The sequence below is a fragment of the Vigna unguiculata genome, chromosome 10 (genome assembly GCF_037176805.1).
Source record: "Vigna unguiculata cultivar grain cowpea cultivar isolate G323 ecotype 2 chromosome 10, ASM3717680v1, whole genome shotgun sequence".
In the NCBI taxonomy this organism is placed as follows: Eukaryota; Viridiplantae; Streptophyta; class Magnoliopsida; order Fabales; family Fabaceae; genus Vigna; species Vigna unguiculata.
The window spans coordinates 51,080,952-51,108,398 of record NC_140801.1 but is presented as its reverse complement, the minus strand read 5'-3'; the positions used below and the strand labels follow the sequence as shown (position 1 = coordinate 51,108,398).

Here is a 27,447-nt window from a genome sequence, read left to right as displayed (position 1 = left end):
GCAACAGGAATATGAAATGTGTGTGTGTTTCTAAAATTTATCTTTGTAAATTAAAATCTTAAATAATTTGAAATAATTATTTTTACAAAAAAAGATAGAAATATATAATTATTTTTTCAAAAACATGTAGGGAAAAACGTATAATTATTTTCTTTTCAAAAAAATTGAAATAATTTGTAAATAAATTAAATTCTATTTAAATATTGTTTAATTAATTAAAATATATTAATTACATTAAAAGGTTATCTTATCAGAAGAAAATTATTCAATAAAACATTTGTGATAAGGTAAATTTAAATATATTTATTTTGTTATATAAAAATAATTTTGATATTTTTATATCTTAAGTAATAAATATTATTTGATAAATTAAATTTGAATTTTTATTTTTATTTTTTAAAATTTATTTATCTATTTTAAACTAATATTAGAAAATTATTTCAGTTGATAAAATTAAAAAGACTATAATAAAAATTGAAAATATAAATCAATGTTATTTTAAATCAAATATTCAGTTTATTATTTAAGTAAAAAATATTTGTCCCTAATGATTTTACTTATGTGATAAATTATATTTTACTTATATAATAAATTTTAAGAAAAAAATATCGTATACATTTAATTAAATTATATATATTTTCATTTAAAAATAACGTGTTTCTTATAAATTAATTGAGAAATTATTAGATTTTTTTAATTTTGAAATGTAAAATCTGTGTGGTCATGTTGGGAGTGGAACGACTAAAATTAAAGAGAAGTCAAACATCATAACAAAACACATAAGAGCACAGGGTAAGGTTTGTCAATAATCAAACGTGCCAAGGGACAAACTTTAGAGAGTGTGAAAAGGAATGTAAGGAGTGAAAGAGTAAAAGATGTGGAGTGGGGCAAACCCAATCTAAAAACAAAAACGGGGTTTGAAAAACAAAAATGGGCTTTAGGAATTAAAACTTGGGCTGCTCCAATAACATCAAAGTAAAGAAAGGGAGAAGTCGGCTTATCCATGCACCCCCAAACATTCTTCTATATCCCAAAAAATTATAGTTTTAATCCTAATAGGTTGAAAGAAAAATGTGAAATGGATCTCGACATCAGTTTCATTATTTTTTTTTTGAAATAGATGTCGAGATCCGTTTCACATTTTTCTGAAACGGATCTCGACATATGTTTCATTATTTTTTTTGTTTTTTTGTGAAACGGATGTCGAGATCCGTTTCACATTTTTTTCGACATCCGTTTCATTATTATTTTTTATTTTTTTGTGAAACGGATGTCGAGACCCATTTTACATTTTTTTGAAACGGATTTCGACATCCGTTTTATTATTTTTTTTGTTTCTTTTAAAACGGATGTCGAGACCTGTTTCACATTTTTCTGAAACGGATCTCGATATCCATTTCATTATTATTATTATTATTTTGTTTTAACTCTTTCGACCACCGAAATAAGTAAAAATTTTATTAGGGTCAAAATTGTAATTTTTGGGACTACAGAAAAATATTTGGGAGTACATGTAGAAGTGTTTGTTCGGCCATTAAAAAGAAAAGTGGTATGGAAAAGAAGAATAGCGGCGTAGAATGCAAAACCAAATCGGGCTGTGTATATTTACACTTTCCTTTTTTTATTTCTTTTCTATTATCACTTTTTAAATAATTTTCTAATTTCTAATTAGTTAAAACTTTTATTTTAAAGAAACTTTACTTCACCGTTTTTATTAAATAAACAACTCTATATATATATATATTTTTTTTTTTTTTTTTCAAAAATAAGTTTTATTTATTCAGACAATCGAGTGTTGACATACTACAAAAAAATAAAAAATAAATTAAAATTATTGTACGATAATATTTTAAATATAGTAATTTAAGCAAAATATAAATCTTTACAAATTAACTATAAATATTATACATTATAAAATACAATTTTTATGTATTTCATTTTGTATAAAAATAAAAATAGAACAACTAATAACTATAAACTTAAAATAATTAAAAAATAAAGTTCACAAAATAAATTATTGAAATAAAATTAAATTAAACTTTATATAGAAACGATTACTAAAATTTAGTAAAAAGTATTAAGATTCGAATATTAAGTAAAAATAATATTTTTTTGTCGAGATCGACCATCTAATGTCAATTAGCTGGACAGCGTAATAAATACGACATACTTTCTCAGTTTTGTTCAAATAGTCAAATTTGGTGATAAGATAATTTCAAAAGTTCTTAACATTCTTCTACAGGTTCCCTTCTTTAGTTCCTCAACTGATCTTCAAACACAGATACTTAAAAGGAAAATATTTGTTTTGAAAACTAAATTTTTATAGCTTTCTCTTTATCTTTTAAATGATTTTTTATTTTTATTTTTTTTAATTCTTTAACATTAAAAATTATTCAAAAAATAACATATCATATTATAAAAAAGAAAGTTATCAAAATAGAATAGTGCCCTCAGATATTTAGTATATCCCAATAAAAAACAACCATGTCCAAAAACTATACACACGTACCTCCTCTTTACCTCCTCTTTAATATTCTGTCTTCCCTCTCACCTATTCCGCAGAGCATCTGAACAGACTTAACAATGTTCCTTTGGAATATGAGCATCATACAATTGTTGTTTGTTAAGAAAATTGCTGATTGTGCTAACCCCAAACCCTCTTAACTGCACCTCTATGTATTTTGATGACAATGCCAGTGTTGCTACTGTAACCTTAAATTTTAGCATTGGTTGTTGTTTGGCACGACTGGTTAGAAAGCGAGAACATTCTTGGTTGTACATCAGATACACATGATCCGACTTAATACTATGATGTGGTCGGTCTAAATACACGATCACACTGTCATCACCTTCATCTTCACCTTCAGTACTCACCTTCAATTTCAAAACCCTCTCCGCATACTGCACTGCCGGTAAAATGAAGCATAAAATGTAACCCGAGTGAGAGGAATGTGGAGCAAAACTTATGTAATCATCATCATCATCATCATCATCATAAAGTGTGGTCTTATGCGTCAACCATTCTGGAACTTGGCTTCCTGGGTACACATAAATAGCTTGAGCATCACCAGATGTAGACAAATGCCGGTGTGCAAATTTCACCATGTTAATTCGCGCATTCGTCTCAATGGCCTTGAGAGAACGTTCATCCAAGTTCAAGCAGTTCCAAAAGACAATCTTTTTCTTATTTTCATTCCACTGTTTGGTGATAGAAGGGAACGTTACACTCTCCAATGACACGCATTCACGGGCATCTAATGTTTCAATTGATGGAGGGAGCTCTGGTAGGGAGCTAAGATTCCTACAATGTCGTAGATCGAGATGTCGCAAACCTTTAAGATCTTTCATGCTTGCAGGCAAGCTCTCAATGTAACTGAATGCTAGATTTATCTTTTCAAGCTTGCTTTGAGATCCCATAGATGAAGGGAGTTGCTTGATACTTGTGTGTTCTAAATTCACCATTATCATATTCTTTGAGGTTACTGAGAAATCCTTTAGTTCCATGCATTTATAGAGGGAGAGGTAACGAAGGGAATCCATGTGGACATTGCTTCGAATGCTTGTAAGGGACCTGCAGTCCTCCAAATCTAATATCTCAAGCTTTTTGAGAGAGAAAATTGATGGATGAACACTTGTCAACCCTACACAGGAACGGAGATCTATTACTTCAAGATTTGGGGCCTTTGAAAAATCTGGCAACTCCTTTATGTTTGAGGATGAATACAGCATAAGAACCCTTAAGTTCACAAGATCCTGTAGCAGTTGAAACAAACAGATTATTGAAGACATTGCATGGGCTAATGTTAATTTTAGATTAAAAGGAATACGTATAATATTTACCGGCACTTCTTGCCATAATTTTTTCAGCCGGCTATATGGCAAGTGCAACTCGACTAGATTTTCTGCAGAAAAGTTTGAAGGCAAAGATTCCAAAGGATAATGCGCCCAACCAAGATATCTTAGCTCATTCGGCAGAGATTCAAGCCCTTGATGAAGATACAAGCCCCACGGTTCATAGAAGCGAATATCGCGAGTTCCTGCAGTGTAAATATTCAGAAAGTGGAGCTTGCTCATCTTAGTAAATACTTGTGGCTTTAAATGTAGTTGTTTGATTCTCAACAAGTTCACGACTATGCTTCTGATAGCCTCGTTACCCTGCAAGAAAAGTGGTAGAAATTTTGTAAACATCACTATAATCTACTTTTCCTAAAATTATTCAATTCTTCTGTGTTATTTTATCTATTACCTTGTTGTATGTTAGTACTCTGTAAATGTCGTCAGGATCAAATAGTCGAACCTGGCTTCTGGGGTCTTCAATAGATTCTTGGCCAGCAATCTGCCAAGCGGTTTCTCGTATAATGTCATGCATCGATACAGTATTTTCTTGAGAAATACTGATAAAAGCTTTATCCTTCAACCTTTCCAATCCCGCAACCACTGAATAATCACGATCTTTCAATAAAAAATCTATGTACTTCACCTGCAGTTGCTGCCCGTAAAAAAAACATGCAATATCCAAAAACATCCTCTTTTCATCCTCCTCAAGATCATAGTAACTCGATTTAATAATATCATGAACCTTTTTGTTGTGCACTCCTTCTCTTTCCAATTCACTTTCCCATATCTCTTTATCTTTCCCATGAAGACGGTGACCCAGAACTTTAAGAACAAGCGGAATGCCTTTGGCGTAATCAACTGCTTTCTTTGACAGCTCCTCGTACTCTGCCTCTACATGTTTTTTCTTAAAGGCATTTAAATTGAAAAGTCGCAGAGATTCATCAAAGTTTAAGGCCTCAGCATGGTATACATTTGCAGACTCCGTAGCAAGCACCTGTTTATCTCTGGTTGTCACAATGATTCTACTGCCATACCCAAACCAATCTGTTCTAGCTAACTTTTCTAGTTGCTCTGAGTCATCGACATCATCCAGAACAATAAGAACCTTCATACGATGAAGTCTTCTCTCGACTAACTTCTGGAACCCATCAGGTGTGCCAATATTCAAATGTTCTTCTCTTAATAATTTTGAAAAAAGCTTTTCCTTCAAAATGTTCATTCCATGTCTCCCTGACTCCTCCCTTATGTTAGCCAGAAAACAACAACTATCATATTTAAAACACATTTTATCATATACCTCTTGTGCAATAGTTGTCTTACCAATACCACCCATGCCCCATATTCCAATCATGCGAACATCTGTTGCTTCTAATTCCATCAATGATTCAACATCTGCAATTCGTTTACCTATTCCAACAAGCCCTTTGGAGTTAACGTGGTGAACATGATTCAACGTCCTCCAGACAAATTTAACTATACCTTTAACAAGTTCAGCTTCATCTCTGTGCAGCAAAGAAGTAATGAGAAACTCAGAAAAGAATCAAACATAAACAAAAACAGAAAAATTGCTTCTCTAAACATAAAAAAAAAAAAAAAAAAAAAAAAAAAAAAAAAAACTAACCGAAAGTTTGATAAATGAAATCCTGATAGATTAGCAGATTCACTCAAAGCAGATCGCCAGGTTTGTACAGTAGTCAAGGAATATTTTGTTTCATGTTTAACAAAGGCATCTCCATAAGTCCTCCTTTGATGTCGTACGTCTGAGGGGTCAACTTTGTAGAAAATAGGCATTACAGTTTGTCCATTTTTTCTCCTGCACTCCAAAATTTTCTCAAGTTCTGACAAACACCATCTTGAAAAAGCATAGTTTTCTGAAAATATAACCAAAGAAATATATGATTCCTCAATTGCTCCAAACAGTGCTTCAGATATTTCTTCCCCTTTTGGGATGCCATCATCTACGAAGAAAGCAATTTGTTTCTGAGAAAATAGCTCAATCAAATGGCTGAGGAAACCTCTACGGACATCTTCACCTCTGAAGCTGACAAATACATCGTACTTTATTTGAGCAGTGTCATTGGAACAAATTGAAGATGTTACAAACACTAGACACATGAATGCAACATATTTGATTTTATGAGAAACTTGGAAAGACATTGTTGGATTGACTACAACACACTGCATCCTAACTTCTTCGTCTCTCTACACCTTTGCAATATAAATAAAAAACAATTATCAGCCACAATATATCTATCTAGAAGTCTAGACACTGGCTTAATTCCTTTTTTATTAGAAATATAGACACTGACTAATATAATTTTGTTCTTCATTGATTCATAGAAAGAAAAAAGAAATATAAAATTAATAAAATAATATTATTGTGTATCAAAAACAAATCAGTATAAAAAAATGGTTGATTTTCTATATTTACTTCAAAAATTCAAACTAGATCGTTGAATGTCACTACTCATAATTGAAAAAATGTTTTTTTAACAAATTGAAAAGTAAACGACATGATGAATTATCGACTGAGCATTTTTGAAAAAATCTCTATTTTTTTAACCACTTACAACACATTTCTACTTTCCGTGTTTGGGGAAGCTCCACCATCGACTTATTTCTTGATATTTTGACTCTAACATCAATAAATTATATTTAATTAATAAAGACATATTTATTTTCTTATTTTTATCTAATGAATAATTTTTGTTTATTACTAATAAAGACATATTTTTGTTTATTGACCTCAAATGCTTTGAGAAGAAAAAAACACAAACAAATACATAAAAAGTAACTGCTAGCTTAAGACCGCTTCATCTTATTCGGTAAGCTCAATGATGAAATGTATTTAATGCACTATGTTAATATTCCTTGTCCTCATCAAAAGTGAGATAATATTGTCTAAAGAAAAACCTTTATATATACTAGTGTCGCATTTTTTAATTTTTAAAAAATTTAAAATTAATAATAAATATATAACTTTTAAAATAGTTATTAAATATAAAATTAAAAAAAATAAGATATGTAAAAAAAAAATTTAAATAATGATTTAAGATAAAAGAGAGAAATGATTAAAAGAAAAATAAGATACGTAAAAAAAATGATTAAAAGTAAATTATTTATAAAATAATTAATTTTTAAAATAACTAAAAATAAAACGGATATTATGAAATGTGAACACAAAAAGAAAATTTTTTTTTATTGTTATAGAATATATATATATATATATATATATATATATATATATATGACTTTTGTAATCACTATTTTTAAATATTTATAACACTTTAAACAAATTTGTTAGGTCGGATTAGATACTCATTCAAGTTACAAGATCTCAAAGGTATATAATAAGTAAATAAATCATATTTAATATAAGAAAATAATACTATTAAATGTGTTGATAATAATTACAAAAAGTTATTAATAAAGTAAAGTTACTAATAATTTATAGTTGGTAAAAACTCCGTTAGCAAAAATGATGTTCGATTAATTTTACTCGTAATTATCCAACAGTAATTACGGTCGACAAAAATAACGATCTGATTTCCTTTCTTTTCCTTTTTCCTTTTCTCACTCGTTTCTATTTAGTTTATTTATAAGAAATATTTTATTGAATTTGATAGAAAAATTAACATTTATTTTACTGACAACTTTATTAATTAACAATTATTTTAAAAAAATCAATTACTAAGAGATCTATAGATGAATTTGAAAAAGTTATTTTAATTATCGAAAAAATTATTATTGACAAATTTTATTACGATATGGTCAAAATATAAAACAATAATTTTGGAATAATTTTAGAGCTATTTTAGTGATAAAAATATTTATCAATAATAAAATATTTAAATTAATAATAGACTTTACTAAAATTTTATTACCACCAAATTTTTTCACTAGTAATTATAATTTTAAAATTTATTGATAAATTTTGTTTTATCGATGATTTTTGTTTTTTGTTAATTAAATCATTCAATAAATATTGTTTTATCAACTAATTTTTTTCAATAAAAAGGTATTTTCTTGAAGTTATATTTGTTTTTTCAACGAAGATCGTATTTAAAATTCGTCTAAATTTTACCGGAATTAGTGTACTTCCACTTATATGTGGCCATCTAGATATTAGGTCACTAATTTACGTTAAATTGAGAGTAAAATTATACAATCATAGGATAATAAAGGGATTTAAGTTCAATTATTGAAAATTAATTTTTTTAATATAACTTTAAATTCGTATATATATATATATATAATTATAATTATAATTATAATTATAATCATTAGCTCTTATGGGCTATATCAACATTTGTTTGACTTTTCTTGACTATTATATAATATAAGGCTTAATAGTAGTTTGGTTCTAGTTTTTGTTCGTTTTTTTTAATCTGGTCCTACTTTTGATTTTTTTTTCAATTTGATCCTAATATTGGTAAATTTTTTTTCAATTTGGTCATTTTTGCTAACACCGTTAAAATAGTTAACGGATATGAACAGTAACCGCCACGTGTCATTTTGTGTTTTTTTTTAATTTTTTTTTTAATTTTTTTTAAAATGTACACATGTCAAGCCCATATCATGACACGTGTCATTTTTGTAATTTTTGTAATTTTTTAATTTTTTTAATTTTTTTTTACTTTTTTTAATTTAAAAAAAATTCACGTGTTAAGCTAATATCATGTCACGTCTCAGAGTCAGTTTTTTATATTCAATTTGGTTTCTATATTCGTTAATTGTTTTCAATTTGGTCCTATTTTTTATTTAAAATTTAATATTTTTGTTCCTCTTCAAATTGAGACAAAATTTAATTTGTATATATTAAAATGCATATTTTTATTAAATATTTTTAATTTAGAATTAGAGTTAGTTTAAAATTAAAACGAAAAAAAACAATAACACCATTAATTTCAAATTTTAAGAGGTTAAAATATTTAATTTTAAACCAACTCTAATTTTAAATTAAAAATATTTAATAAAAATATGTATTTTAATAAGAATATCAATATAACATTTATATACAAATTATATTTTGTCTCAATTTGGAGAGAAACAAAAATACTAAATTAAAAAAAAACTAGGACCAAATTAAAAACAAATAACGAATATTATGACCAAATTGAATATAAAAATCTGATTTTGACATGTGGCATGATATTAGCTTGACACGTGAATTTTTTTTAATTAAAAAAATTAAATTTAAAAAAATTTAAAAAAATAAAAAATAAAATAAAATAAAAAATCACAAAAAATGACACGTGTCATGATATGAGTTTGACACGTGTACATTTAAAAAAAATAAAAAAATTACAAAAAATTACAAAATGACACGTAGCAGTTACTGTTCACATCCGTTAACTATTTTAACGGTGTTAGCAAAAATGACCAAATTGAAAAAAATTTATCAATATTATGACTAAATTGAAAAAAAATCAAAAGTAGAACCACATTAAAAAAAAACGAACGAAAACTATGACCAAACTACTATTTAAGCCAATTATATAATTATTGAAACATATATGAAATTAGTCAGTTTTTTTACATGTTTATATTAATATCGTTACATGATTACTTAGATTCAATTATATTAGTGAAAAAAATGCGTGCGTGTTGACTTCTTCTTTATATCAGTAGAAAGTAATAAAATTATTATTATTATTATAAATATAAAATTAAATATGAATATTTTTATAATGTTATTTTTAATAATTTATATTTATTTTAATAATTGTTTTATAATTTAAAAAATATAAATTTAGAAAGATGTTAAGTTGAAAAAAAAGAATTAATTTAGAATTGGTAAATTGTTAAATAATTATTTTAATTTTTAAAAATGCATATAAGATAAATTTGAAAAATATATATGCACACTAAAATAAAGGAATTTCTTATATATATATATATATATATATATATATATATATATATATATATATATATATATATATATATATATATATATATATATACCTTTTAAAAGTAGTACAGGTTATCAGTTTTAAATAAATTTTATAATTAAAAGTAAATAAAAATTCATTTTTAACTATTTTATTAAATTTAAAACGATTGAAAATAATTTATTTAAAATAAAGGAAGAAACTTAAAAAAATCACTAAGTATTACATATATACATAATTAAATAATATATATATATATATATATATATATATATATAAATATAGACATAAACTTTCAAATCTTAACATATATTTAATAAATTAATACTTGTACTATTTTTTAATATGTTAAATTATTATTATAGATGTGTACATTGTTATTAATATGTAAATTTATATTCGGTACTATTTATATAATTTAGAAAGATGTGTTATTATTATTATTATTATTATTATTATTATTAAAATTCAATTTTTATGGTTTTTTGTTTACTCAAATATTCAGGTTAACTAATTTTTTATACCATTTTGAAGACAACAAAGTAAAAATAATTTGATTCACATTATTGTTCATGCAATAAATAATATGATTTATATACCTACATTTTCTCACCATTATACTTAAAACAGATAAAAATTATTATAAACGACAAATTTATTAATCATTTAAACTCTAACGTCTTATTCATTATACTTTATATGAAAGTCACTATAAAGAGAATCCCAATTATATAATATCGGATGTAAACACAGGTATTATCGTGCGTTGCGCCTTTATTTTTTAAATATATATGATATTATATTAATAGATAATAATATTATAATGTTATTAAATTAATATATAAATTAAAATTGTATTTATTAAAAATAAAGTGAAATATATCATAACATATGAAATTTTTTAACCATTAATAAATAAAGAAGAATATAAAAAGTAAAAATAACCGATTTTATAAAAAATTTGTAAAAATAACTGTCAATTTTTAAAAATTTAATAAATTATAATATTTAAAAGATAAAATTGATATTTTGAAACGTAGACAAAAAAGAGAAATTTCCTTTATATATTATTATAAATAATTAATAATACAGAAGTAAAAGTTATATAACATTATAAGTGTACTTGAGTGTGAAATAGTAAATTTATTTAATAATATATCTTTTGTATGGTAGTCTCATAAACATAAGAAATAAAGTAATGTATCTGTATTTGTTTATATATAACTATTAATTTTTGTAGCAATCATTTCTTATTTATTATTATATTTTAAATTAATTATATATTATATTTCACAATAACGGTAAACACTATATTAATGCTTATATTCACGGCTGGAGTACCTTAACAAGAATATTCCTTTTTTTTTTTTTTTACTTTTCGCCATTTATGTTATTTCTTTACTGAGTGTAATGAATGCGCATTACCATGATTTACTGAGTGTAATGAATAAGCCAAAAGAAAAATATTGATAGTCAAATAAAATGAGAACGGTTACCATAATTTAACCTTTTTTTTTTTTAAATTGCTCTTTGAACGAAAAAAGAAAGTATTGGGAACTAATAATATAATTATAATAATATAATACAAATATGGATATATTCAAATTTAAATAACAGTACAAAACACAATTTATTAGACCATTTGAATATTTAATTGACATTGCTGTGATAGTGAAAAGAAACCAAAAATACCAGAACAGTCCATATAAAAAAAAATTCAAAGTTAATATGTTTTGAAAATAATTACACAGTTTTTAGTTTATATAGATATTACAAAATATAATTTAAATTTAATCATTACAATTCGTAACTTTAATCTTCATGCGTATTTCTTTAAACCTGACATTAATTAACATAAAAAAATACTAAGTTGTATATATGAGGTCCCTTATAATGACAGAAATCATATTCAAGATCTGTAAAATATGTTTTAGTCTTAGTTTCAATGGGAAGGAAATGAAATTGTTTAAGACTGAACACATAAATGAACAAAAAAAGTGGAAAACTATGGGTTGATAAACAACGAAAGAAACCATTTTTTTCGTCCAAAAACGAAATCAACTTTACCAAGATATGTTTTTTGAGAGTTGTGTAGAGACAGACGCAGAGACAGAGAGAGTCCAAAGCGAAATAAAAATCCGGATTCTACATTCCCAATTCAATTCATTTCACAAAACAATTTTGGAATCCGAAACTCAACTCACTCACTAACTCACCACAGCGTGATCGAAAAGCAAACCTAAACCCACACACATACCACCACTCTCCACTCTCTCTTTCTCTCTCAACGCACACAATTAATTGCGAAATTAAATTAAATAATATTCCAATTAAAAAAGAAAAAAACCAATCCACTGTGTTCAATTTCATCTCTCTTTTACTTATCCAAGAAGTTTCTGAGAGACGATTCCTCGAAGAGGATTCAATCCGGTGGTTTTCAACTCGTTTACTGAGTGAGGTTTTGCTGCTTCAGTTACTGAGTCATCTCTACCCTATGGTGAGTCCAATTTCTAATTTTTATCGCGTGGGTTGCTTTTAATTTAGTTTTTCACTTACCCCAATTGTGCATTTCTTTGTTTGAGAAATATTTTGTGGTGTTAGTAATTTGGGGTCTCATTTCTGTTGTGTGTGCGTTCGTGTGTGTTTAATTGGTTGTTTTATCTTCTGGGGCACGGTTTATTTTTCTAAAGTTTTGATTTTTAAAGGTTTAAGGTGTTTACTGCGGAAATTTTCAGTTTATGTTATCTGGGTTTGAGTTGATTTCTTCAAATGGTGAATTTTTCAGTAACTTGTTGTCTTTCTCTTTTTTGGTTTTGCAGTTTGTGTATTTGAGGTGCATGTGCTTGATACTTCATGGAAACTGTGGTTGGAATTGAGGATAATGATGACGGGAAGTTTGAAGACAGTGGGCTGGACAGAAGCAGTTCTGCTCTGTCTTCACCGAAGCAAATTTCTAACCCAATTGTATACAAGCTTGTTCGGGTAGATGTTTAACTTTTTATTAAATTTTTAATTTCTCATTTGGGTATGCAAGTGTTTAAGGTCTTTGTGTTTAATGCTTTGATGACAACAAATCAAGATGGAATGCGTTGCCATGGAACCTTAGTGTTTTTAGCGGACTGGAACGCTTTTAAGAGTTGTAAGACTATTTTTTAGCCTTGTAATTAACCTGTTTATTAGACTAAAAACCTAAACATTGTCCCGGAAGTGTTTTAATATATGGCCTGTCTTCGATTTATTCAAAGGTGGATTTTTTGTGGCAACCCTATATGTACACCTTTTATGAGTGATTGTTGTTCTACCTGAATCACTTTTTTATTGCCTATTATTTGCTATAGCATCTATAATACCTCGATACCTTTTTGTCTTTTCCAGAAATGGCCAGCGATCTCCACTTCAAATTAACACAATTCCTGACGGTTTCCCATCTATCTTTTGTAGCGTAGTTGTTCCATAAATTACTTTCCTTTGATCACTTCTTTTTTATGTAAAGAAATTACCTCACTTTCCATAATCTTCTGTAATGGCTGAAAAGAAAATGTAGAAAGTTGAAATGGAATGCGACTTTGTGTTAACATTTAGTTTGATTAGATCAAAGTAAAGGGCAAGTTTATTCATTAGTAAACATTTTATTATTTGGTTCTACGTTTTCTTTTGTGATTTGTACTTTTGTTCAGGCTATATTCATAATTCAACCAGTTGTCCATCTGATATAATCTTTAGGTTGAAGGTGATGGAAGGTTAGTGCCTGCAACAGATGATGAAGTAATGGAGGTGGGGGATTTTCTTGAGTATGAAAACAGTGAAATGCATGTTGTTGCTGACACTGGACAGAGTTTAGAATGCATATCGATTGAAAGATCATCTTCTGGGAAGCTTCGGTTGGAGTGCTCGGAAGGTGCGTACTCGATCTTTCTTGGTTACAATTACTTCTCAACATGTTAAATGCCACGTCAAAGCAATGACATCTGTACTAGTGGTTACATCAGACTATATCATGGGATTTCTTGGCTGTTTTACTGCAGCTTTATCTCTTCTGAATGGATTTGAGTGTTATCTATTTATTTAGTTTTTAGTTGTTCTCTAGACCAAAATTTGTGTTGATGTCTTCGGGTTTTTTATTTTTATAAACAGTCTCTGTTTTTAAAATGCTTAATTTAGGGTCAATGATTTCTGGGAGTAAAGCTGTTGAAGGCTTGAGACTTTGTTTTCACTATGACATTCCTCTAAGTTTTTTTTTTTTTTTTTTTTTCCAGTAAATGCGTTCTTGTTATTCTTCCCTGAAATTATTAGCTTGTTTGTAACTTTAAAGGGTATAATGCCTATCATCTAATTTAAAATGTTGATGAACTCTTGATGTTCTCGTTAGTTATATGGTCATACTTTTTTAAAAGTTTAGGCAAATGCCATGATTGTTAACCTATTCCTTTCCCTTTCAATTTTTTTTTTCTCTTATTTCTTTCTGCTAATGCTTTGGTGTTTCACAATTAGGCTCCACAGAGGCTGATTTGGGGAAACTAAATGCAAAATTACAGGTAATTGGATCTCTTTTGTTTTTTCTCGTTCCTTTCCTCCTTCTCTCTAAGGATTTCAATCTTAGGGAAAGAAAAACTAAATTGTCAAACTGTGCTTTGATCTATATGGTTATTCTGTTTGAATACATTAAAAAGTTGGTATGTCCAACATGGTATTTTCTTCTTGTTACAGCATGCTTAATAAATATGTTTTGTGTTTTATATCTGTTGTTAATTATGAAATCAAGTGATGGCATATTAATTACTTAAATGAGCTTTAAATATTTGTTTAGTCATCATGGCAAGTTTTTTCCTGGTATAAATACATTTGCGCTTTCTTTAGAGTAGTTGTGGTGGGTCTGAGATGTATTCTCAGATATTGCAATCCTTTTATATATCTGTAGTTAAGGCATGCATATTCTGATTCTGAGGATAATATTAGTTCCTAGATTCTCCTTCACTCATGTTAATCATGCAGTAATGCGTTCTTTTTCCTGTTGTAATTGTCTTCATTATTAACTGATAACATTTCTTCCTCTATCAAAAAAGTAAAGAAACTCACAAATTTACCTTGTATGTGTAATGCAGTAAGATGTAGCTTAAATAATGTGTCTCTACATATGCTAACAACTGACTTAGGTCTTTCCAATTAAGAATTATTGCATTGAATAATTGATGACAGTTTAGATTGGTAGAACTATGGCAAACATTTATGCTTGGATATGTTTATGTACATTGCAAGTTTGCAACATTTTCGTCTTGGACTGAAGAAGAAAGTTACAATAGGTTTCGTGGGGCATTAGTTTTTTTTCCTAATCATGACGAAATGCTCTTGTTTGGATTTAACTTTCCACGTGAGTTTCTTAGCTTTGATTTTTTTTATCCTTTACAATATTGTATGTGGTTTTCATCTAGGAAGTGATTAATTGCCCCATATTTTCTTAATAGTGTATGGTCCCCCTTCCCTGGATCATTGCTGCACGTTGTGGCATTTTCAATATTTTGTTTCCAAGGGGTCCTTCTTGACCTCTAAAATTTCTTGTAGTACATTGAGCAGATTTTGCAAAAGGTCAAAGAAGAGGAGAAACAACGCATATCATGTGGATCACCTGTTCATTCTCATGTAAATGTAGACAGCCAGTGTTCAGCTGATAAATGTCTTGTCATGGATGGGAAGGTTCAATCTGAAATTCCCTACCAGGAAATTCCTTCTATAGCATCGAGTTTAAATTATACTCATAGCAATCAATCTGGGAGTATGGATCAGTGTTCTAGACCTTCAGAAGGAGTAATAGAAAGTGGGTCATCTGCTTCTGCTGTCCATTCCAATTTGAAGCCTGACCTTTCAATGTCAGATGGAGAAATATGCTTGGACAAGCTATCAATCAGAGAACTTCATGAACTGTTTAAGGTAACTTTTGGTCGAGAAACTACTGTGAAAGATAAACAGTGGCTGAAAAGGAGGATTGCCATGAGTTTAACCAACTCATGTGATGTTTCAGCAACAACTTTCGTTATTAAAGATAACAAAATAGTCAAAAAATTTGTTGAAGAAAGTTCTGGAAATATGAATGTTGCGTCCTTAATTTCTTCTGAAAATATGACTGAAGAAGAGGATATCAACTTTAAGGATTTGTCTGCTGTAAATGCTTGTGGAATTGATGATAACCAAGTTGTTTCTGAAATAAGATTGAGAAATCAAAATACAGAATATGGATTGGATGATATGACTAATCAGACAGAACAAAGAGCTGCAAAAAGAGTTCGGAGACCTACAAAGAGATATATTGAAGAGCTCTCTGAAAACGAATCTAGAGAGCACAATCCTAGGTTGCCAATTTCTTATAAAACCATGGAACTTGGACATGTTTCTTCAACATCACATGTCAGGCCTGCTAGAAATACTTTTTCAGAGGTGAGAACATGTGGCATGAGGTTCGACTCTCTCGGAGGATCTGATGTCGAAATTCCTTGTGTGTCTTGGATTCGGAGAAGTCGTCCAAGGAAAGATATGGCATCTCTTATGGTATGTGATACTGTTTCCTGCTTGTATATTAAGCTTACCCCTCTCAGTAAATCATGATTCTATCTTGTTCCCGTTTTCTACTTTTATGAAAACTGGTAAAAATAAGTGCTTTTTACTCAAGTGAAAAACGACTAAAAGTTGGGGTTTGTATTGTAGCTTATTGGAGGAACTTCTGCTTTGAAGAAGTTCAAAAAAGTTAGGCCATTACACTGGATCTAGACACCTCGTTAATCAAAATAGGAAACAAATTATGTAATTGCGAAACCTTTTCTATGAGAGATCATTGAAGATGTTCTAAATTATTCTATGAGATTCAACTATATTATTGAAATATTTTAACACAAACTTTCCTGTTCTACTTAAGTTAAAGAAAGTAATTCAGCAAGTTAGATGTATCTTTTTGTTTGAGTTGGATCATAATGCATAATTTTTTTGCCTTTTCTTCCTTTTTTTTTTCATGTCGAAGAAAAAAGGCTTCTTATCAGGCCTTTTGATGTGTGTGATAGCATGCCTAGGAAATGTCTCTTTGCTACATGATTTTCCAATGTTGCCTTTCTACTCCTGCTGCATTTTTCCAGTGCAAGTTTGTCAACAGTTCTGGAAATTATCTTGTTATGGTTGTTTTGGGAAGTGCTTTAATTTTCTGACAATCAGAAAACAATTACGCTCTTTTTTTTTTCAGAAATTCCATCCAGCTGCCACGAGTGAGACTGCAAAATTGAGTAATAAGCTCATTGAGCACAGTTCTGATGCTCTTGGTGAGATTCCAGATAAAGTTTTCAAGCCTAGGATGCCTGCTAAGTTTCATCAACCAGTAAGAGCAACTTAGCCTCCACTATTTGTTGAAAGTATAATTTACTTTTATTTGTTGGAACACAAAAAATTCATTACGACAAGAATGATGAATTTTATAGGAAGGAGATGAAGTAGAATTATAACACCATAAAAGGGTCAGTAATTAGCTAACTCATAGGAGTTGATAAATTAGCACCTGGAGAAATTGCTTATGTGTTGATTTTGTCAACTTCTAATTTTATATTTTTAAAATGTTTATGGATTCTCATATTTGTTGCTTATTTTGCTTATGTATATTTCATTTCTTGAATGCTTGAACCCAAGATGGTGGCAATTATGATTACTATAAAATGTCTCCATTTTTCTTCCTGTTTTCATTTTTGGTCAGTCTAGTGCTTCCTTGATGTGGGATTGTTACATGACATGCAATTGAAGCATTTGTTTAATCAACTGTTCAAGTTTTCACAAGGCTGACCTTGAAAAAGAGATGACTGACTTCTTTTGTATGACATTGTTTCGGTATTTTATTCTCTGCATAACATCTTTATGCTCTGTTGTGTGGGGTGGATTTGATAGTCTTCTTCTGAACCTGAGCAAGAGAAGCAGAGTCCAGTAATAGGCACAATTGAACCACGGCAGGAATTGAGGCCAAAAAGGGCAGATCCACCTGGCCATACTTCAGATGACAACATAGTTACTGTTCCAACTGCAAAAGGAGGAATGAGGAGGAAGCATCATAGGGCATGGACTCTTGTTGAGGTCATAAAGTTGGTTGAAGGTGTGTCAAGGTGTGGAGCAGGGAGGTGGTCTGAAATCAAACGCCTCTCCTTTGCATCATACTCATATCGGACATCTGTTGATCTTAAGGTAATCCTTTTAAAGTCCAGTTGTAAGCCATCTCATGTGCACTTCTGATCATGATGTTAAAGTTGGTAAAGTAAATGCAAGGCTATTTTTTGTATTTGTGCATTCACACATTGAACACATTTTATTTACCTTGTAGGACAAGTGGAGGAATTTGCTGAAAGCTAGCTTTGCAATGACACCTGCACCTGCTGATGAGGGGGTAAGACTTTATGACAGTAATTTTAATTTGATCTTGTGGAGGTGGGTTAACTATGGTTTCTTCTTCAACCTCATATCTTATGCCTATGCATGTGTAGAACTCTATCAGACTAGATTATCTATTGGGTTTTTTGGTGCTGTCCTTTGCTCAGCATTAAAAATACACTGATCTGGTATATTAAAATTCTTTTTAGTATATTTTAAAACATCAAAATAAGTGTTCATCAGTGTATTTTAAAAATATAACAGAGGAACACAGAAAGAAACAACTTAGAATCCAAATTCCTCCTCTATTAGCATGCATGCTTGACAGTTGTGATGCCATCATGCCATTAATGTTTGTGTAATGCTGTTCAGCTGCATGCTTTTGGAGGCTGCAAATTCATGAGTCTTCAATTCCCACTTCAGCTGAAGTGGGAATTATTACAGTTGAAAAATAGAAAGTTTTAAGTTATAGTTCAGCTACTATTATTATGAAGACTTATATTTTGATGTTATAGATAAATTCGCGGAAGCATGGTACGGCTCCAATTCCTGAGAAAATTTTACTACGTGTAAGAGAGCTTGCTGAGATGAATTCTCAGGTTCCTCCAAACATCAGCTCAAACAAGGTAGCAGCTGGTGCAGGGAGTGTGCATGAAGATAGATCAGGCTACTTGTAAATAAATACCAAACTTCTTATCAGGAAGCAATTTTTCTTTTTCTTTTTTTAACTCATTTCTGCACTTTGTTAGACCAATCCTTTCTTGGAAGGTTAGAGAGAGTAGATGCAATCTTGTAGACAGTTGAGAGGAGATTGATTAGATGTTTTATGCCTTCAAACGTTGAATAGAATGATGTCAGTTTTTTGTTCTCGATGTTTTCATGGTTGTAAATTTTGGTCTTAGTTATATACCTTAATTTTAGTTAGAATCTGTTCTAATGCTGCTAATGAATCTCGAAAGCTGACATACAATATGGAAAAAATTGTTGTCCTTTGTTTTATAAGAATTTATAAACTGTGAAATTTATAAGACAGATTTTTATAATAATTAATTAGAATATATTCTCAACATCTAGTCATAGATTGTCTTCTCCGATAAGATTGTAGATTGTTATAAATATTATTTAAAGTCCATTTATGTTTTTTATAAAATTACTTGATATTTTAGCATATATTGCCAGAACATTATATTTATGCTTAATTATTTTTTGTCCTATTCATTTTGTTTAATTGCGGTTGCATTATTAATAAATGGTTCAGTTTTAGATTACATTTTTAAAGTTGATACAATTTATTCTTTGTTTAAATTGACTTGAAATTGTAATGTAAATAAATGGCAACAATTTTAAATTGTTACTAAAAAGTCGTTATTAATTAACATCACTAAGTTTTTTTGTTTTTTGATGATATTCTCATTGACTGTGACTAAAAGTATGAAAGTCCATTCAAACAATAGCACCAAATCCACATATTTTATAGAAATAGCTTATGAAGTTGAAAGATTATCAAAACTTAAGTACAACTATCAAAAACACCTCTTTATATATATATATATATATATATATATATATATATATATATATATATATATATATATAAGGTTATATTTGATCATTTTTAATAGCTTTAATCAATATTTTTATTTATTTTAAATTTCAAATTAATTAGTTTAGCGTGATTTGCTCTCCAAAAAAATATATTATAAAATATATATTTGTTTTATTTTATCTAATCAATACAAAGTAAAAAAAATAAAATTATCGGATAAGTACTTTGATACAATTTTTATTTTAACTCAATATTATATATTCTTCCTTTTTCTAAATTATAAAAGCAACATCACAAAAAATTTAAAAAACGAAAAGTCAGGAGAATTAAATATATATTATTAAGATTATACTTGAAACAAAATACACAACAATTTTCTACTTTCTTCTTTGTCATAAGATAAGATTCTGAGTCCCATAAATATAAAAATTCCTATTTTATTTTATAATTATGTAAAAATAATTTTTGAATTATGTAATATAAAAGTCATTAATTTATAAAAAAATTCAAAATCATGTTATTTTAACTTTTGTATCATGTAATTTAAAACTCCACTTCCAAATTATATAGTCTCTGATATCTTAAGTTTATTCATAATACCCCACATATACACATGTCACACAAGGTGCGATAGTAAGGAGTGAGAGCGGTAAGGGGCAATTTGATCTTTTAACCTCATGGGAGGTGCACATAAAATAATTCGGTTGCAGAAAGAAATGGCCAATGGTTCATAACTAATTGTTTCTGTAAAATATTTAAGTTCTTTGGTCCGAGAAGAGTTCTGAAACAAAAAGATTGGCCCAATCAGAAGGTGTTAAAACTGGGCCTGAAATAATTATTCAATCTTCTCTTCTCAGACCTACTCTTCTCTCTCTGGGGGTTTTCGACATCTTGTGACTGTGTTTTCCGGTGAATTAAGATCGTACCTTGCTTCCTCTCTCTCTCGATTCTTCTGCTCTATCTTTGCTGATTACTCTTTTGTTAGTTACAGGAAAATAAAAATGGGTATTATTGAGAAGATCAAAGAAATTGAAGCCGAAATGGCTCGGACCCAGAAAAACAAAGCCACAGGTGCTCATTTAGTACCCTCTGATTTCATTCGATTAGTGGAATTCCCGAAGAGAGTGTTTTTTTTTTTTTTTTTTTTTTTTTTTTTTTTCTGGGTGTTTTGTTTTTTCTCTTACCTTTTTAAATAATTCTTTGGCATTGTGGTCTAATTTTGGGTTACGTTGTCTTCGTGTGTTTAATATTTCCGTGATTATGAATGTACTTTGATTTTTGTATCGTGCAGAGTATCATCTTGGGCAGCTCAAGGCGAAGATAGCAAAACTAAGGACACAATTATTGGAGCCTCCGAAAGTAAGTTTTTATAGTTACTGTTATTGTGGCGCTGCACCTCATATGGTTCACAACCCAAGACAATATGATATTGATTTGATACATTTTAGCATTAGATATTAGGTATTTAACTTATTTTTGGCTTGTGAGGTCTATTATATTTGTAGATTAGAAAAGGAGGGAAAGTTCGTAGTCCAATTTTATATCATGAGTCATGACTGTATTTCAGCCTTTGCTAGATTAATGCACATAGCCTATACTTTTATTATTTTAGTTTTACTGTTTGAGCTGCTGAAGTTTATGCTGCTTTCATCACTTCATTAGCATACATGCTTAGAATAGAGAACAGTAACAAATGCCTAGCGAGAGGCCATTGGTGGCTTTCCTTTCTGGTCTTGTTTGCACCATTCTTGCATTTTCTTAACAAGCAATGAATTTTTCTGGATTCCAGAATTCTTCCTATCTATTCATTTTGAAGTCATCAGTAGGAAGAACAAGACTAAGATTTTATAGTAATGTTCTGTTTTTGTGTGAAAATAGTATTTATGGATGGAGAGGTGATACTGGATTCTTTTATCTGAAACTTCCCCATGACGTTTGAGTGGTACAAGTTTTTTATTTACTTCTATCTGCGTGGTAGCTTAGCACATCAATTCTTAGTTGAATTTTTCTTATCAATGTACTAAGCAATTCGTCCTTTTAAATTTTTTGGTTCAGTTTGTTTGCTTATGTTTTTCCTTTTTCTTTCTTTAGGAGATCTTGTTTTGTAATCCTCTTTAGGTTTGTCAGTATATATTTTTTCCTTGGTACTTCTAGTAGGCGGAAAAATGAAAATAAATGAAATAGACTTCTCTATAAGTTAAAATTTGCCCATGTATAAGTTAATAATCAGACTTTTGAAGAAGCTAATATGATAGAGTTTCTACTGATTAAGTTTTGCACAAGTTAGTTTTAGCCCTTGAAGATATGTATTTTCATTTTTCCTTTTTAGTTTCTTCTCCTAGAAGTGTTTATGAAAAAGTTTACTTAAACGTACCCTTCCTTCCAATGTTAACCAACTGTGATCTATGATAACTACTGTACTTGGAACCTGGTTAGTGAATCGTTTACTTGGGATCTGGTTAGTGAATCTCTTATTTATGTATTTCGAAATACCTAGGTGTATGGTTGTTTTGTCTGCCACAGCTTGTTATTCGTTGGTAAATATTTTTTTAAGTTGTGGTATACTATCTTATTATCAAATTCTGTGATAGGGTTCTAGTGGAGGCGGAGAAGGATTTGAAGTTACAAAATTTGGCCATGGACGTGTTGCGCTGATTGGATTTCCAAGGTTTTCCTTCTAAAGTAACCCTATGCCTTTAGTTTTACTAATTGATGTATTTTATTTTATTTACTACCATTATCTAGTTGGTTACAGTTGTATTGGGCTGCATTTCCTTGAATGATTGTAATTTGGATGGGTGTATATGTGGTTTAGGCATCTGGTTACACTTGATTTGGGTTAGTTAAACTGCTTAGTGCTAACCCTTTCCATTTTTTGCCTTTCCATACTCCAGTGTGGGGAAGTCTACTCTTTTGACAATGTTAACGGGCACACACTCTGAAGCTGCATCTTATGAGTTCACAACTCTGACCTGTATTCCTGGGATTATACACTATAATGATACTAAAATTCAGTTACTTGATCTTCCTGGAATTATTGAAGGTGCTTCTGAAGGCAAGGGACGAGGGAGACAGGTAAAACTAGTATTTCTGTTTTCTATGATTCCAGGGATTGGGTAGTGTTTTATTCTTTTCTTTTTTCCTTTCATTGGTAATCAACATGCTTGTAGTGTTGCCGTTAGATTTCCCAATGCAGCAAACAGAGGTATATAATGTCTATTTAGCAGAATGTGATGTGTTGGAGAGTTGTCTTAATTGCTATTACCCCTGAGTATACTTTTTTGCAGCCTATTAGAATTGGTTACCAGTGTATAGGGAAGGATTACCTACAAAGGGTCTGTCAAGAAAGGTTTAATGAAGCATAGGAAATTGCAACATCAAAAACGTTAGCTCTAGGGGGTTGAGATCCCACATTTAGAGATATGGCTATTATAGTGTTTATAAGGCTTGGGTTATCCTGACCTTACAAGCCAATTGTGTGGTTGAATTACACACATAGTCCTTAATCTAAAGATGATATCAAAGCTTGTGTTTAGATCTACTATCACACTTTAGGTCTATAGCCTTTGGTGTGTGTTGGAAAGTTGCCTTGATTGCAGTCACCCCTAACCTTCCTTAATTGTGGCCCATTGGCTGTCAGTGTCTCGAAAATGCTACCTGTGGTGGAGGGTTGATCAAAAGGCTGGGTGAAGCATTTTATGGTACCAGCTTCTGAGATGGTGACTCTGGTGGCTATATAGTACATGAATAACAAGTTCCTCCATATAACATATTTCTTATTTTTTATATCTCTCATATTTCCAAAAATTCTGAAAATCCCAACATACATTAACCAGAGATATGACTCGGGCAGTTCTCATATCACAGTGTTTTTTATTGAATTGAGTTACACTTCAAATTTATATAACGACACTACATTCTTTTCACGTATTGTTTGGTTTGTTATTAACATTGTAGGATTTTTGTTTTCTGAATGTGCTCTTAGGTTATTGCGGTTGCTAAATCTTCAGACATAGTGTTGATGGTTCTTGATGCTTCCAAAGTAAGTGTCGTTTTACATTTTCTAATGCAGTTTTTCTCTCTTATGTCGTTAGTATTTCTAGTTGATAAAATGATATGTTGGTCAATTTAGTAAATTATTATTTCAGCTGTAGATAAAAAGTAGCTAGGCATGTGTTGGCTCAAACATTACCATTTAAAATACCCAACAGGTTCTCCTGGAACTAAACTAGTTGTTTTTTTCATTATACAATTTTTCTCACTGGCACTGCCACTGCCACTTTTAATTTTTCTTTGTACATATATATATTCATTAGCACATCTCTGCCATCTTATTACATCAGATAGTAATGCATAGTGTTTCCTACCCTGTGTTCCACGAAGTGAATAATAAATGTTAGTTCTACATATTTTCAACTTTTTTCTTTTCTTTTCATTCCTTTAAAAGGCCTCCTACCATGCAAAGGGTACCGCTGCATACCACAATGCTCGTGTGTCTGCTCACTATGAATTAATGTTGCATGCAAAATTGATTCAGTCACGTTTAGATAGATTAATTATATTTAAATTTGAAATTCAAAACTTTCAATTTTCAAGCCATGACCTTTAATTTTTATGTTTCCAATGTGTCAGAGTGAGGGTCATAGGCAAATATTGACCAGAGAGCTGGAAGCGGTGGGCTTGAGATTAAACAAGAGACCCCCTCAGGTAAGATTGTGTGCCAATATGTTGGGATGTGTCATGAAGCATGTATTGTATGCAGCATATAGGACCATGTTGAATTTTTATGTTTTTGTCGTCATTCTCTCATTAATTTGGAGCTTTATGTTTCTTGGCAGATATATTTTAAAAAGAAAAAGACGGGAGGAATTTCATTCAACAGCACTTTGCCTTTGACTCATGTGGATGAGAAGCTGTGTTATCAGATCCTGCATGAGTACAAGATTCACAATGCAGAGGTATACCTCAAGCTTTAAAGTAATAGCAGTTTCAATTCCTTCTGCGGACCTGTAATCATGGAACAATATGATCTTGCAGTTGTAATTATCAGATTGTGTAGGCTAGTCTTGATTAACCACCATGTTGATAATTTTGTAATTTCCATTACTATTTTTTTTTTGGTGAATTACCACATTTACTATAATGTCATTGAGCTTGAATTTCTATTACCAAAGTATGTCAAGGGAGTTAACTGACAATTTGACTTTCAGGTCCTTTTCCGTGAGGATGCTACAGTGGACGATCTCATAGATGTCATTGAAGGAAACCGAAAATACATGAAGTGTGTATATGTATACAACAAGATAGACGTCATTGGTATTGATGATGTGGACAGATTAGCTCGACAACCTAATTCTGTTGTCATTAGCTGCAATTTGAAGGTGGGTAAACATTTAGCAATTCTGTTTTTATTTTCTTCTTCACCCTTTTAGTGTTTCTAACACAAATTTTTTTTCTCAGCTGAACTTAGACAGACTACTTGCAAGGATGTGGGATGAAATGGGTCTGGTTAGAGTTTACACAAAACCACAAGGCCAGCAACCAGATTTCTCTGATCCCGTGGTTCTTTCCGCTGTATGTTGCATTATCTTTATCTGTCCCTTATTCTGTTTAAACTAGCTTGAAAACATTTGGCTCCAATGTTTTCTAATCCCACAATCTATAATAGAGATGTCACTTTCTCTGGCAAAATATGTTTCAGGATAGAGGAGGCTGCACTGTAGAAGATTTCTGCAACCATATTCACAGAAGTTTGGTGAAGGATGTCAAGTATGTTCTGGTCTGGGGCACTAGTGCAAGGCACTACCCACAACATTGTGGTCTTAGTCATAATCTTCGTGACGAAGATGTGGTTCAAATTGTTAAGAAAAAGGTCAGAAAAGCCGCCCTTCATCCTGTTTTCTGCTGTCTGACTGATGCATCAGCATTGTTCAAATTCTGTTATTGCTACTCCCATATATCTGCGATGTTCAGAGATTGAATGTGACATAATATATATGTATATGTATGTATGTCTGTTTGTGTATGCATATAATATATATGTATCTATATATTGTTCAGGAAAAGGAAGAGGGAGGAAGGGGAAGATTTAAATCACATTCCAATGCACCTGCTCGGATATCTGACAGAGAGAAGAAGGCACCACTGAAGACATAATGTGTCATAGGAGACTACCTGTGATTTCATTGATTTGCCTGGTGGATTGGAAAAATGACCAGAGTTTATGATACATCCAAAGCAAAGGTTCTTATAATGATAGCTCTTGCAACATAGGATTGAATGCTCCTATGTTTTTTGCCACCCAAGTGTTGTAACACCACCCCCACCCCCTGAAATAATAGTTTTTTATCAATTATGAAGTGTGCATCTTTGACTTGAAGAGAAGCAGAAGTAAAGGAAACGGGCACTGCATCTTAAAAATTTTGCATTATTTTAACTATGGATAATACTTAGATGTAGGGCTGTAGGTACTAATGGTGTTATTTTCTGATCAGATCTGAAGTTTCATCTTAATAATACGTGATAATATTGAAGATAAAATTAAATATAAAATATTTTGATGAAACTTTAGATGAAAGAATTTGACTCTTTCGAATTTCAACTTGTATACATTAATTTACTACTAGGTACAAAAAATTAATTATGATTTTAAGGCTGGAAGTCCATTACCAAAAAAGTTAGTCACCCAAATGTAGCAAGTAAAATTTCATCAGATCTTAGATAATAATCCTTTAGATATTCACCAGATATGCCGTTCCTTAATTTTATTTTTAAAGGACATGATAATTCATTATTAAGAATTTTAGGTCCATTTATAAAGAGACTTGTAAAATGGACTTTCTAGCTTAGTTATCCAATATCTCACAAATACTTCTGTGACATATTTTAGCAAAGGCAAAAAAAATAGTTTTTCTTAATCTTAAGACTTATAAAGATAAGAAATCTAATATGTATTCTTTGACTGGTTTTTTAGATTGTTGTACAATAAATAATAAATAATTTAATCTACCAATTAATAATAGAAAAGAATAATCTCTTTAGAAAAAAAAAAATTAACACTTTGGAAAACTCTGAACAATAAAATTACAGATAAGTGTCATCGTTTATAGGAAAAAAATAATCATTTTAGAAAACTTTGATCAATAAAATAATAAAAATATATAATCCTTTTAGGAAAAAGAATACTAGTAAAATATTTAGTAGTAGGAACAACCTAACCTTTTAAAGATATAGGTGGTGAAAAATAAGTTGTTAACAAAAAATATATAAAAAAGTTGCATCAATAACTAAATTATTTGAATAATGTTTTAGACCTTATGTCCAAAAAAGTTAATTAAAATAGAAAAAAATTGTATAGACATATTGGGCTTTTAAAAATTAAATATGGTATAATATCCCCTTAAAACCTATGCAAACTAAACTATTTTTCCTAAAATAGCTGTAAGCCATAAGATTTAGGAGTGATGTTGAATTAGAGGAAAAACCTCAAAATTAAAAAGCTTCAAAAAGCTTCATTAAAAGCCAATCTTAATTAGAGGAAAAAGCTAATAACAAAGAAAAAATAAAACTAAAAGCAATATTAGAGTTTCAGTACCGCAAGAAACTGTTCAAAACAAGTTGCAAGGAATCTAACAATAATGTCAAATATTAAAGTTTTAATACAGCAAAAAATCTACTCCAAATTTAGTGGTCAAAGAAGATTTTCACCACTCCTTTTCTTTAAATCTTTGAATAATTCAATGTTATATAGATCTAAGCTACCTAATTGAAAGAGACTTTTCATAT

General features: G+C 29.9%; 3 protein-coding genes across 9 annotated transcripts; 2 read left to right on the top strand and 1 right to left on the bottom strand.

Annotated features, from left to right (window-relative positions):
- Positions 1 to 2,428: 2,428 nt before the first annotated feature.
- On the bottom strand, positions 2,429 to 6,069 carry LOC114166155 (disease resistance-like protein DSC1). The gene is made up of 4 exons (XM_028050831.2): positions 5,459 to 6,069; positions 4,247 to 5,339; positions 3,841 to 4,155; positions 2,429 to 3,753 (listed from the first exon to the last, which is right to left on the bottom strand). The coding sequence occupies exons 1-4, from the start codon at positions 6,019 to 6,021 to the stop codon at positions 2,578 to 2,580; spliced, it is 3,147 nt and encodes a 1,048-aa protein (XP_027906632.2). The 5' UTR covers positions 6,022 to 6,069; the 3' UTR covers positions 2,429 to 2,577.
- Positions 6,070 to 11,842: 5,773 nt separating this feature from the next.
- TRFL6 (TRF-like 6) lies at positions 11,843 to 18,988 on the top strand. Of its 5 annotated transcripts, none has more exons than XM_085667808.1 (9): positions 11,843 to 12,228; positions 12,551 to 12,713; positions 13,455 to 13,629; positions 14,223 to 14,266; positions 15,303 to 16,271; positions 16,954 to 17,085; positions 17,643 to 17,933; positions 18,070 to 18,132; positions 18,632 to 18,988. In XM_085667808.1, the coding sequence occupies exons 2-9, from the start codon at positions 12,585 to 12,587 to the stop codon at positions 18,791 to 18,793; spliced, it is 1,965 nt and encodes a 654-aa protein (XP_085523934.1). In that variant the 5' UTR covers positions 11,843 to 12,228; positions 12,551 to 12,584; the 3' UTR covers positions 18,794 to 18,988. The 5 variants fall into 5 exon arrangements, with proteins under 5 accessions (XP_085523934.1, XP_085523933.1, XP_085523935.1 ...); XM_085667807.1 differs by having other exon boundaries at positions 15,291 to 16,271; XM_085667809.1 differs by lacking the exon at positions 11,843 to 12,228 and adding an exon at positions 13,107 to 13,150 and having other exon boundaries at positions 15,291 to 16,271.
- Positions 18,989 to 20,443: 1,455 nt separating this feature from the next.
- On the top strand, positions 20,444 to 26,082 carry LOC114165036 (developmentally-regulated G protein 2). 3 transcript variants are annotated; one of them, XM_028049661.2, is made up of 12 exons: positions 20,444 to 20,571; positions 20,648 to 20,733; positions 20,954 to 21,021; positions 22,254 to 22,330; positions 22,557 to 22,737; positions 23,648 to 23,704; positions 24,295 to 24,369; positions 24,501 to 24,620; positions 24,873 to 25,043; positions 25,123 to 25,236; positions 25,364 to 25,534; positions 25,723 to 26,082. In XM_028049661.2, exons 2-12 carry the CDS (start codon positions 20,664 to 20,666, stop codon positions 25,816 to 25,818), a joined length of 1,200 nt encoding a protein of 399 aa, XP_027905462.1. In that variant the 5' UTR covers positions 20,444 to 20,571; positions 20,648 to 20,663; the 3' UTR covers positions 25,819 to 26,082. The 3 variants fall into 3 exon arrangements, with proteins under 3 accessions (XP_027905462.1, XP_085523938.1, XP_085523939.1); XM_085667812.1 differs by having other exon boundaries at positions 20,501 to 20,572; positions 20,653 to 20,733; XM_085667813.1 differs by having other exon boundaries at positions 20,532 to 20,572; positions 20,656 to 20,733.
- The last annotated feature ends 1,365 nt before the right edge of the window (positions 26,083 to 27,447 follow it).

Bases quoted from the DNA above. Each gene is read 5' to 3' on its own strand.
- LOC114165036 (XM_028049661.2), top strand. From the start codon at position 20,664: ATGGGTATTATTGAGAAGATCAAAGAAATTGAAGCCGAAATGGCTCGG. The intron at 21,022-22,253 runs GTAAGTTTTTAT...ATTCTGTGATAG, and splicing joins AATTATTGGAGCCTCCGAAA to GGTTCTAGTGGAGGCGGAGA. The intron at 25,535-25,722 runs GTCAGAAAAGCC...TATATTGTTCAG, and splicing joins TTCAAATTGTTAAGAAAAAG to GAAAAGGAAGAGGGAGGAAG.
- TRFL6 (XM_085667807.1), top strand. From the start codon at position 12,585: ATGGAAACTGTGGTTGGAATTGAGGATAATGATGACGGGAAGTTTGAA. The intron at 12,714-13,454 runs GTAGATGTTTAA...TATAATCTTTAG, and splicing joins TTGTATACAAGCTTGTTCGG to GTTGAAGGTGATGGAAGGTT. The intron at 18,133-18,631 runs GTAAGACTTTAT...TTGATGTTATAG, and splicing joins CTGCACCTGCTGATGAGGGG to ATAAATTCGCGGAAGCATGG.
- LOC114166155 (XM_028050831.2), bottom strand. From the start codon at position 6,021: ATGCAGTGTGTTGTAGTCAATCCAACAATGTCTTTCCAAGTTTCTCAT. The intron at 4,156-4,246 runs GTAATAGATAAA...CTTTTCTTGCAG, and splicing joins GAGTACTAACATACAACAAG to GGTAACGAGGCTATCAGAAG. The intron at 3,754-3,840 runs GTAAATATTATA...CAACTGCTACAG, and splicing joins AATTATGGCAAGAAGTGCCG to GATCTTGTGAACTTAAGGGT.